The 12,123-nt window shown below is 35.5% G+C and overlaps 1 protein-coding gene across 1 annotated transcript; it reads left to right on the forward strand.

Annotated features, from left to right (window-relative positions):
- The first annotated feature begins 9,470 nt into the window (after positions 1 to 9,470).
- On the forward strand, positions 9,471 to 11,872 carry LOC100919497 (olfactory receptor 145-like). The gene has a single exon (XM_012545108.3). The coding sequence runs from the start codon at positions 10,768 to 10,770 to the stop codon at positions 11,698 to 11,700; it is 933 nt and encodes a 310-aa protein (XP_012400562.1). The 5' UTR covers positions 9,471 to 10,767; the 3' UTR covers positions 11,701 to 11,872.
- The last annotated feature ends 251 nt before the right edge of the window (positions 11,873 to 12,123 follow it).

Here is a 12,123-nt window from a genome sequence, read left to right on the forward strand (position 1 = left end):
GTATAATCCTGTGCCAAAAGGGAACTCATTAGCTTTGGATGGTAAATTGAGAAGAGCCTTTGTCATTAATAATAGTAATAATATGATTTTATAATAATGATGATGAGGATAATAGTACCTATTTCCTATGACTGTTGTGAGGATCAAATGACCTAAGAATCATTAATTTTAGTATAGTATAGCACAAGTAGGTGCTATAGAAATGCTATTATTGTTACTATTATAATTATCAGCCTTCTCCAAGAGAGTGAGTCTAGCATCAGAATGGTATAGTACCTTTCTTAAATCCTGAAAGCCTGAGGAACATTTGAAAAAGAGCAGGATTTGAAATTCACTTAAGATTCCCATATCAGGAGTTACATTTAGGAATTTAGATCTCAGAAGAATGTGAATTTTAAAACTTTGAATAACCTGAATTCATGGACTAGAAATAAACATCCAACTCAAATAGTACTGTCTCCATTGTTTCAGAGGACTTATGGAAGAAATAATATAAAGGAAGAGGGACACTACCAAAAAAGACTTAGCTCATGGTCCATTTTCATGTTGAGCCTGTATTAATTATATGATTTATTTAGCAACCTTCACAAGTCATTTCTTTGCTTTTTAACCATCATACATTTTTTGGTAGTAGCACTTAGTAGCAAAACTCTGAAAAAGAAAATCCACAGAAGGTTTGAGTTCTTTTTTCAGGTTCAGTTTTGTTCAGAGGTTCCTTTTCTCTCTAGAATTCCATGATTCTACACAAGAAATTTCAGTTCAATTCACCACATCATTCTTCTATTTTTGCCAACTCTAGTGCTTCTCTACAACAGCTAAAACCAAATAGAACTCCTTTGTCCTGGTTTAAAGCAGCTAGGTGGATAGAACATTGATTATGTAGTCAAGAATTCTTAAGTTCAAATCTTGGCTTAGATACTTATATGTTATATGACTCTGGGGAATGTTATTTACTCTTTTTCAGCCTCAGTTTCCTCATTTTTGAAACAGAGTATAACAATAGCATCTACCTTTGTTGTGAAGGTCAAACAAGGTTACTTATAAAGTACTATATGTTATAATTTTGATTAATTGTTATTAATTGGCATTTAAAGTTCTTCAAAAGCTACCCCTCCCTAATTTTCTAATTATGTATTCTTATGCATCAATTTTTTCCATGACATACTCTTGGCCCAACCATTCTGGCCTATTTGCTGGGCTTCTTATATGATGCTGCATCTTCCTTTTCTTTGCCTTTGTAATGGCAATTATTCCCCCTTCCTAAACTGTTTTTGTACCTCATCTATCTCTTAGAATTACTGGCTTCCTTCAAGATTCAGTTCAAATATAATTCTCAAATATTAATTTGACCTGGATTCAGCAAATCACAGCACCCAAGACTTCTTATTGCAAAAAGAGGACCTCCCCCATCTCCTGGATATGCAGGCATTCATGGCATAGGCTTTCTGATGTCCTTTTCCTGGAAATTTTCAGTTCTTTTCTTTCACACTTTCCTTTGGAACTTCAAACTCTGAGATAGCTCTGGCAATGTGTGTCGACCTCACCATCTATATATGTATCCCTGGAAAATTTACTGCCAAGTACATAGCCCTGTCTCACTCCATTTTATTTGACCCCATCAGAGTTGTTCATAATGGGAACATATGTATTGATGATGGTAGCATGGCACTTTCCTGCAAGTGGCAATTGCATTGTTATAGGCCTGTCATTCACTTATTTTGGTGGGTATACAAGCCTGTTGACTAGGTTAATTTTGATTGTGAAACTTATACCACCTGCAGGATGCTCCGCATCAGTGTGGACACTCCAGAAAAAACCCATATTCAGCTTCAGCTTTGGTAAGCTAGTTTTTATTTTGCTCTGAGCTACTATTTGGATGCAGTACCCACTGAGTTCTTTTGGAACAAGAGCTCATCTTTCAGGTCTACTGGATTTTTTGTTGTGTATGAGTTTGTGGATATTGCATGTGCATAATCATCTTCACAAAAGTTTTTGTGTATTTTGTTGGGTGTGTTTTGGCCAAAGGAAAGGATTGTTGTCTGTGGGTTAGATGAAGCAGATAATTTTTAGGTACCTTGTCTAGCCCCTTTCTCATGCCAGAGATGAGCAGTGAAGTTCTTTAATAAAGCTCCTCAGACATAAAGGGGAATGCTTAATCCCACTACTGTTTCAGTGCAGGAGAAGGAAATCTTGTGGTCTGGGCTGTCTATGTGCAGGGTTATGAGTATAGCTTCCTGTATATCTGTACTTGCTGCTTTGTCACTTGCCACAGGATTTTGAGATTGGTAAAAATGGTAAAATGGTATGGGTGACATCTTTTGGTTTGCATAAAAGTGGATTTAAGTGAGGCAGTGTTGTGTGAACTTGTTGGTCTCTCTCTTTTTGTCCCCAGAGTCTTTGGAATCCAGTGACAAGACAAAAGTCAAGATAACTGGTGACAGTTTGGGACGTGGTAGATGACCTGGACATCTTTAATGTCTGACCAAGTATTCTACAGTATCTGCTTCAGTCACCTTCATGGCCATTGGAATAAATTGTTCTCATCTGCCCATTCTGCCAGAAAAAGTCTTCATGTACTTGAACCCCATCCCAACCCCGCTACTCACTGATGGGTTTGAGATCCCTCAGTAACCCTCAGTCTGGTTAACCCATTTGCTGAAAGAGCTGCTGCGATACTATGGGTGAATTTGGTGGATACCAAAGGTAGAAGGCAGTCCAGAATTGTGCTTACTAGCCCTTAGAACAGAGTTACTAAGTCTCCTCTGAATTTCCCCATGCCTCATAATGGAATTCTCATATGCCATAACAAATGATGAAAATATTGATTTCAGGGAAACTTGGAAAGACTTTTATGAACGAATGCAGATTAAAGCCTACAGAATCAGGAAAACAATTTGTACAATGGCAACAGTATTATAAACAGCTTTAAATGATATAGGCACTTTGATCAGAGAAATCACAATTCTAGTAGACTAGATAAAATATGATACCCACCCCCTGAAAGTTGTGTAGGACTCACAGTATACAATGAGATTTTTTTTGAGTGAATGGTAAATGCAGAACTGTGGTTTACTTCACTAGATATGTTTGTAATAGGGGTTTTTAAATTTTATATCTTGGTTTGGGGTATGTGTGGGAAGGAGAGGAGTTGAATTTTTGCTGATTAAAAATACAACTTAATCTAAAAAATCATAACTGTTAATGTGAATGGGATTAACTCATCTATAAAATGTAAAGAGGATGACAAGATATATTGGAAAGCAGAAATCTAACAAAAATATAAACAAGAAAACAATTTGGATCTGAATAGGAAAAATAGAGATGAAAATACCTTTATAAAAACTGATGGTGTACAGGGACCTCATGAAAAAATGTAGAAAAGTAGAAATAGCAAATATATCATTTATTGATCATAGTTTAATAAATAACATTCAATAAAGTTTTTTTTAAAAGAAAGCTAAGAAGTGATAAAAGAATAAATATTCTAGAGAACTGATAGGCTCAATTATAAAATATCAAAATAATACAAATTTTCATCAAAACAAAAGATAATAATGAGACAATGAATTAATACTTCTGAAATACAGGTTAGGTGGCACAATGATTAGAGCACTGAATATGGAGTCAGGAAGACCTGAGTTCAGCTTTAATCTCAGACAGCTAGTGCTTTGTGATCTTGGGCAATCATTTAACCTGTTTGTCTTAGTTTCTTCAATTGTAAAATGGAAATTAAAATAAAACCTAGAGGTATTGTGAAGAACAAATGAGATAATACTAGTAAAGCACTTAGTATAATATTTGGCACATAGTAGGCACTATATAAATGTTAGCTATTATTATTGTCACTATGATTCTAATAGAAAAGAAAATTTATGTTTATAACTGCTTTCATCAAAAAAGAGAAGAAGAAATAAATCAATGAATTAGACATGTAATTTAAAATCTTGAACAACAACAAATAAAAAAATTCTCAGTAAAACAGTGAAATGGAAATTCTGAAAATTAGTTTTAATAAAACTGAAAGAAAAAAGAGAATTGAATTGGCATAATTATAGAACCTGTTTTTTGAAAATAAATAATAAATAGGTTAACAATTATCAAATGATTTTAAATAGGAAAACTAAGTTACATAAAAATGAAAAAAGAACTTCTTATGATTGAAGAGGAAAGAAAGAAAATTACTATTACTTATTACAAAAACTTTGAGAAAGGGAGAAATATAAGAAATCTCAACCTGCATTTTGGAAGTCTTTAAAATCTTTATTCAGGAAGGCCATGGGGAACTATTGAAATTTTTTTTTTTAATAGATTGAAACATACTTTTTTTTCCTTTATTTTTGAGGACTTTTTAAAAAAGCTTTTTATTTTCAAAATATATGAATGGATAATTTTTCAACATTGAACATTAACCCTTACAAAACCTTGTGTTCCAAATGTTCCCTTCCCATTGAAAATTTTTGCTTGAAATAACACAATCACAAAAATTCATTAGGAAGATTAATTTGGTAGCTCTGCAAGTTAGGCTGGAGAGGAGAGATCAGGTTAGAAGTCTGTTGAATCCTCCAGGTTAAATATTAAAAAGGCTAGAGTTCTTATTAATAATGTTTATATTATTTTCATTACTATGAATATTAATAACAATATTTCTTATGGTGGTACAGTTCTGCAGTTGAAAATCATGTAACACCACAAGGTATGAAAAATTTAAATTTCTGATGACTTCAAAGGGCAATGGACAGATGGATGGTAGGTGAAAGTAGATTGCAGAATATTTGGCAAAAATGGCATATGCACATAATATAAAAGATGTTCTAGAAATGAAATATATGATTGAAAAAGCAGGTTTGCTTTTCATGGAGTAAGGGTGAAGTATATCAGTTCTACTGTGGCACTGGTAACTACAAAATGTTAGAAAACCCAGAACATGGCTTCCAGCATATTGAGGAGATACTCTAGGGATGATTTAGGGGAGAACATGGACCAGAATTATATGGGCAGGAAGATGTCTGTGGGTTTTGATTTTTACTGATAGAAGTAATATCTCTATTTATGAGATCATGGGTTTATTGAAGTACTAAAGCATAATAACTAAAATCATGCTTTCTAAAATACTTTTCTCATAACTTTTCTGTGTTCTTGGTAGCTAGATAACACAGATCATCAAGTATTAGGTTAAGAATCAGGAGGATTTGAATTCAAATCTGATCCCAGACACTTATTAGCTATGTGATCTCAGGCAAGTCATTGAACTTTTACCTCAGCCTTCTCATTTGTAAAATTGGATAATAATGGCATCTACCTCCTCAGGTTTTGGGGATCATATAAGATAACATTTGCATTTACAAACTGTAAAATGCTACAGACAAATGATAACTATTATTATTTTACAGATAAAGAAATGGGGGCTGAGAGAGCTCAAGTGACTTGAAAATTAAACCTAGTTTTTCTTCATTCCAAAACAAATGATCTTTCTATTTTGATGATGGAAATGAGATTAGTAAAAGGAGTAGGGTATGCATTTGAGGTTCATTCCACAGGTAAATTCTCTTAATACAATTTACAATGGAAGACAATTCTCTTATTAGAAAGGAAATGAAGTATAGTGGAAAGAACTTATGTCAGAACTCTGGTTTCAAGACTCATCTCTATCCTTTCAAGTGACTTTTAGGAAATTTTAACTTTTATAGCCCTGTTTCCAAATCTATAACATTAGTATAATAAAATTTACCTTGTCTTCCAGTCTTCTTCTTATGAGTAAAGTGTTTTTTTTTAAAGTGCTTTATAAATGTGAGCTTTCACTTTATATCATCTGTAATGCAAAACTACAGGGGATGTTTCCCAAGGCTGACTTGAGCTTCTTCTAGTGGTCATCTTGACCGGAAGTACTAGAAACACAGCCTCCTGTTTACATCTGCTCACAATACTTCTGAGTGTGTCCTGAACCAGAATAAAATGTAATTGAGAAATATTTAGCCAAATAAATAAAAATATAACTGAATCTAAATAATGTGACTGTGCTTTTCTAAGTCAATGTGAGGTTCAAAGGGAACCTTATGAAATGCTTTATTTTTCACTCCTGATAATGGCACCAACAATTGCTAAGATTCTATCTGTAACTTTTGGTTTCAGCACTCTTGGGGCCTCTGACAGGAAGTGTTTGATAAGGATAGCAGCCTTGGGGCGAGGCCTTGGGTGTCAAATGGAAGGGAGTTAGACTTTGGGCATAAGCTATGGCTGAGAGACTTTCTTATACAATATAATTGAATGGGCATTAAAAAGTCTACTTCCACAAAAATATCATTTTTTTTGTCACAGGGTTTTTCTTGAAGAGAAGTAGAAGTTCAGTAAATCAAGGTAAATAAAAATGAATTGCTAATGAACATGAATTGTGTGAGCACACTCTTCTGCAATTTTCCTTTCTCTTTCCCTGTAAATAAATAAACAAATGAATGCTACATTAAGAACATCATATTCTGTTTAAAAGTCTTAGTAATGATTGTAATTTTTGATTTAATAGGCCTAATTCTGTCTAAGCAATGTAAAATAGTTGGCTTAGAATGTAAAGGCAAAGAAAATAAAATAAAAACTAGAAAAAATAAAAAGCTAAGGGGAACAAATTTTTTTCATTAGAATTATTTGAAATAATTAGTACAGATTTAATTTATAGCAATATTATTTAAATATTTACTGTACTTGTGGAAATGCTCTTACAGGAATTGTGGGAGGTCTTGAATTTTAGGATAAGAGGGCACATTTCTTAGAAGACTAGTGATAAATTTTATGCTTTTGGGGCTCCTTGATTGAATGTTTTATGGATAAATTTAAAATACTAGAACAGTTCTCTGTATGATTCCTGTTGATTTGTTGTAAATACTTAACTCCAGGCATTTATTTCATTTGCGAATACCCTAGTACTATTCTGCATTTACTATTGCCAGTCTTTCCTAATTCCCAGGCCCTCAGAAAAATCACTGGTCACTGTCTTTTGCAGTGTATAAACCAATTTTACCAAGCTTACCTCTTTCTGAGGTCATCAGAGATCTCCGGCTACTGTTCCATAGGAACAGTAGTTTAAAAACCGGTAGCACTCTCAAGATGTGCAAGCTCAAAGTCTTTTATTCAAGTGTTCACATCCTGCCCCTGACCTCCTGCTGACTCCCAAGTGAACACCAGGTTAAAGAGTATAAAAGGCTGACATTCTTAAAAGGTGTGTTTGAATCAGACAATGGAGTACTTAGGGCTAATTACCAATTGGACAATGATTCTATTAGCATATGTTTGGAAAAATGGCCCTTCTCACTGTTCCGTGATGGCTTGATGTTTGGTGTATACAGATAAATTGTAGAAGGAATTGGGAGTGGTGTGAGACAAGGCAGACTCACTTTGCAGCAGGACCAGGAGAAGAGAGGTTGGTGGAGAGCTTATGGCAGTTTTGTCCATCGCCTTCATTTCTCCCCCTAAAGACCAAGGACTTTTGCTTATCCTGACTCTGGCTGATCCTGAGGCCTCCAGGGAGCTAGCTTGGACTTCACAAAAGAGAGCGATTTCTTCCTTCTTACAGCTTAAATAGGGTTTATGAGATCGCACACACAGCCAATCAGAGAAGGAGACACCTCCCTTAATGACACAATCTCAATATGGCCAGAGTTCCCGCTCATGAGGTGGTCCCTGTTTTACTCACAGAAATTACTTCCAGGGATCTCAAGCATTACTTGCTTGTTTACTTCCTGGTGCACTGAATGTGATTCTTTCTCCTCTGACCCTTACAATTTATATTTCTCTTTTTACCTGAACAAAGGAGCAACTCATAGTTTTAAAAATCAGCTAATTTCTGAAGCCTTAAAGTCCTTTGCCCGTTTTTTTGTGTTCCATTTTATATTAATTTTTTTTTATACAGAGCTTTCTTAGTGTTGTCAATAGATGAGACAGAAACTGCAGATGTGAAAAGAGTGTAGGTAACAACTATCCAAAATTAACCTATCTAAATCTCTGGCTTAGGAGAAATAGTAAAAAACCAATTAGTCCTACATAATGAGGCCTGGATGATTATTTTATCCACAAACTGTATCATTAACTTGTAATCATCATGTTTTAAAATACAAAGTCAATTGATTAAATGGGGTACATGCCCCCAAAACAGCATGTTGAAATATGAAATAGTTCAGTGAGGAGTAGGAGCAATTGAAGGATCTTAACAGTTAAAGAAGAGTTGATAGATCTGGGATGAATATAACATATATTTAGTATTTTACTGTTCCACTATTAAAAGACAGAGAGAGGGAGAAAAGAGAGGTGGGAAGGAGAGACAGAAAAAGAGAGAGAGAGAGAGAAAGAGAGAGAGAGAGAGAGAGAGAGAGAGAGAGGAATAAAAAGGATAGAATATCAAGACAATACCTTCTGGAGAAATCCGAAGTGCTCTCTCTGTGTGTAATAATCAGAAAGACAATGCAGTATAATGGCAAGTGTGTTAATTTAGCATCAGAACACCTGGATTCAAACAAAACTATTTCAAATATTTTATTTAGTCCCTGAGAACACTTCCATGGACTTAATATTTCTCATCCTCAGAAACTTTCATCCTTTTGTTCAGCATGGACAGCCTCTTCTTGATGTCCACAAGTTAATTAAGGCATGGCTTCACCACATTTCCTTGATTAATCTTGAGCAAAGCTTTTAGCCCACTAGGGATAGAAAGAATAATGGTGCCTATCTGCTGGGGTCTCACTCCCCAGCCAGCAGCACTCCCATTCAGAATAATGGATGGAGAGAGACTTTGGCTCCATATGTAAGAAAGATTTTCCAGTGATTAAAGCTGTCTAAAAATGAAGGGGTTTACTTATTATGTAGCAAGATCCTCCACACTGGAGGTTGTTGAGCAGAACCTGAAATGACCATTTGCTGGAGATATTTTTGAATGACTTCATGGAATGGACAATGGCTAGATGAGATGATTTCTAAATCTCTGATTCTGGAATTCTATAATTCCCTAAATATTAGCTTTGAAAATTTCTTAAAAATTTTATTGGAGTATATGGTAGGAGAACAGATGTGAGATCTATAGACCAGACTTATACTCAAACATTCTTGGAACAGATTTACATCTCCAATATTTGTGTAGTAGTTTGATGAAATGTCAAGATCTAAAACTATGGAAGACAGAGACATTCTAACTCTTTTCGAAGCTATTAGACATCAGTGAGTTTAAATAAGAGTGAGGAGAATACTATAGTTTTTTTCCCCTCTGAGTAGTAGCAGAATAATTTTGGGCATGCCTTCTCTACCATATTATTAGGAATAAATGCAGAGTATACACACTTCCTGGTATTCTCTTGGGAACTCAGCTAAAACAGAACTTTTATCTGTCATTTTTAATATCCTTATGTAACAGTCACAGAGAAATTCATTGGAAATGGAATAAGGATAAAAAACTATAGGGATGGAGCCTTTTTTTTTTTTTTGACAGTAATGGATTATGGAAAAAAGCAGGGGACAAAGGATGTTTTCTACTGCTTTTCATGGGAGGATGTGCAATCTCATAGTGCAATAAAAAGTTTGAGTGCAAGGTTAAACCTCAATGGAGCTTCACAGTCTAGAGTGTAAAACCCTATTGGTAATTTCTATTCCCTCTGCTTTAGTCTGGATATCCTTGGGGAGTGTCAGTGCATTTTTGAGGTCTCAGAGATCTCTAAACTCCAATTAAATTTCTTTGCATCCTTTCAATTGGTTCTAGTGACATGATTGGTTTTATGTCTTTTTTTGAAGCTGGAGGGGACCTTCTAGGCTTCTGCCTCATCTGAAAGTGAGGCCATTTTCTCAGAATTTCTCCCAGAACTTCTTAACTGAGGTCCATGGTCTAGACCAGCCAAAACACCATCAATCTCATCAAAACCATTTCTTTTCTGACACTCTGTGAGTAAATATTCAAAAGATCCAATGCTGATATCTTCAGGGAGAAGTAAGGTATGTTTCAAACTAGTGTCCCTACTTTCTCCTTCCAAAACCATTGTAGGATCCTAAGGGACTGAGAAAAGTGAAGAGCAGTTAGTTAGAAGGTATTATTTAATAGCTCTTGTTAGGTCGAGCTCTGAAAACTTCCTATGGAGAGAGATCCAAGTTTCCCTTTTTGAATTTCATTTAGTTTTGTTCAGTGAGCAACTCAGATATGCTGTTTTCTTCTTACCAAAATGGTACCATGGCTTTTGGTCCTCACTCTATTAGAGTCAGGTACAAGAAAGACTCTGAATCTAGAGTCTCACTACTTGCTAGGAGATGGACTAGAAGGGCATCTCTAAAGTCCTATTCTAGAGAAATGATTTTCTCTCTTTTAAAAAGAGTGTCTTAAAAATGGTTACAGAAAATAATGAGTCACTTTTTCTTTGTGGAAGCCATATTAGACTCAATGGGACAGGGGATGGATTCTGAGCAGTAGTATGTTAGTATAATTTAAACAATCATCTAAAAAAGTACACAGGACACACTTTAAGATTTAAACTGTATTACTAACACTTTCTCCATCATTTTATTAAGTCTAGACAACCAACAAGAGAATGAATCAAGTCTTGAATTCTAGCACTTGCCCATTTGTGATATGTTAATGTTCACACTGAAAATTTAACATTCAGTTCTGGTAAGCTGGTTTAAGCTGACTAGCAAAAACCCAGTTCCAAGATTGATTTCCCTTCTTGTCAATGAACAATAAATAGGGAGAGAAATAGGCAGCCCTCTAATGTGATTCTTTTCTCCTCCACAGATTCTTCTATAAGGAGAATGGACATAGGAAATCACTCCTCAGTGTCAGAGTTTCTCCTTGTTGGTTTAACTGACCAACCAGAGCTCCAGCTCCCCCTCTTCTTCCTGTTCCTTGGGATCTATGTGATCACTGTGCTGGGGAACCTAGGCTTGATCATTTTGATTAGTCTTGATTCTCATCTTCATACCCCCATGTACTATTTCCTCTTCAATCTGTCCTTTGTAGATCTCTGTTACTCCTCATCTATTATCCCTAAGATGCTTGTGAATTTCGTGTCAGAGAAAAATATCATCTCCTATTCAGGATGTATGGCTCAGTTATATTTCTTCTGTTTCTTTGTAGTTTCAGAGTCTTTCCTTCTCTCAGCCATGGCATATGATCGTTATGTTGCTATCTGTAAGCCACTGCTTTACAACATCACCATGTCTTATCAGGTGTGCTCCTTGCTGGCATTTAGTGCCTATGTGATGGGGTTTTCTGGTGCCATGCCTCACACAGGAAGCATGCTGAGACTGTCCTTTTGCAGCAACAACATCATCAACCACTATATGTGTGACATACTTCCTCTCCTGGAGCTCTCCTGCACCAGTACCTATGTCAACGAATTAGTTGTTTTCATTTTGGTGGGCATTGACATTGGAGTCCCCAGTATCACCATCTTTATCTCTTATGCTTTAATACTCTCTAGCATCTTCCATATCAACTCCACAGAGGGCAGGTCCAAGGCTTTCAGCACCTGCAGCTCCCATATAATTGCTGTTTCTCTTTTCTTTGGATCTGGGGCTTTCATGTACCTCAAACCGTCTTCTCTTCTATCCATGAGCCAAGGAAAAGTGTCCTCTGTGTTCTACACCATTGTGGTGCCCATGCTGAATCCTCTGATTTATAGCCTAAGGAACAAGGATGTCAAATTGGCCATGAGGAAAATCCTGAGTAGAAGAATATTCTGAACAATATCAGGATTAGTGTCAACAAGTGGACTAAAGGTTCTGTTTTCTTTACTGAAAGTCCTTTGTGGAGACTTCTTAACCCAAATGATTTCCTTTATAAAGGAAGGAAGGAAACATCAACCTCTTCTCTCAAAAAGGTCCATCTCTGACTTTAAATTAATAATACAATAGCTAACATTTATATAGCATTTACTATATACCAGAAACTGTGCTTACAACTTTACAAATATTAACTCATTTCATCCTCACAACAATAGCAACAATAAATGCTATTATTATTCCCATTTTACAGTTGAAGAAATTGAGACAAAGAAAGTTATGTCTTGCCCAGGGTTCACATAGATAATGAGTTGTCTGAAGCTGGACTTGAACTCAGGTTTTCATGATTCCAGGTCTGGCATTCTAATCTACTATACCATCTAG

Source organism: Sarcophilus harrisii, chromosome 3, assembly GCF_902635505.1.
Source record: "Sarcophilus harrisii chromosome 3, mSarHar1.11, whole genome shotgun sequence".
NCBI classification, from domain to species: domain Eukaryota; kingdom Metazoa; phylum Chordata; class Mammalia; order Dasyuromorphia; family Dasyuridae; genus Sarcophilus; species Sarcophilus harrisii.

Coding starts and splice junctions, on each gene's coding strand:
- LOC100919497 (XM_012545108.3), top strand. CDS start 10,768: ATGGACATAGGAAATCACTCCTCAGTGTCAGAGTTTCTCCTTGTTGGT.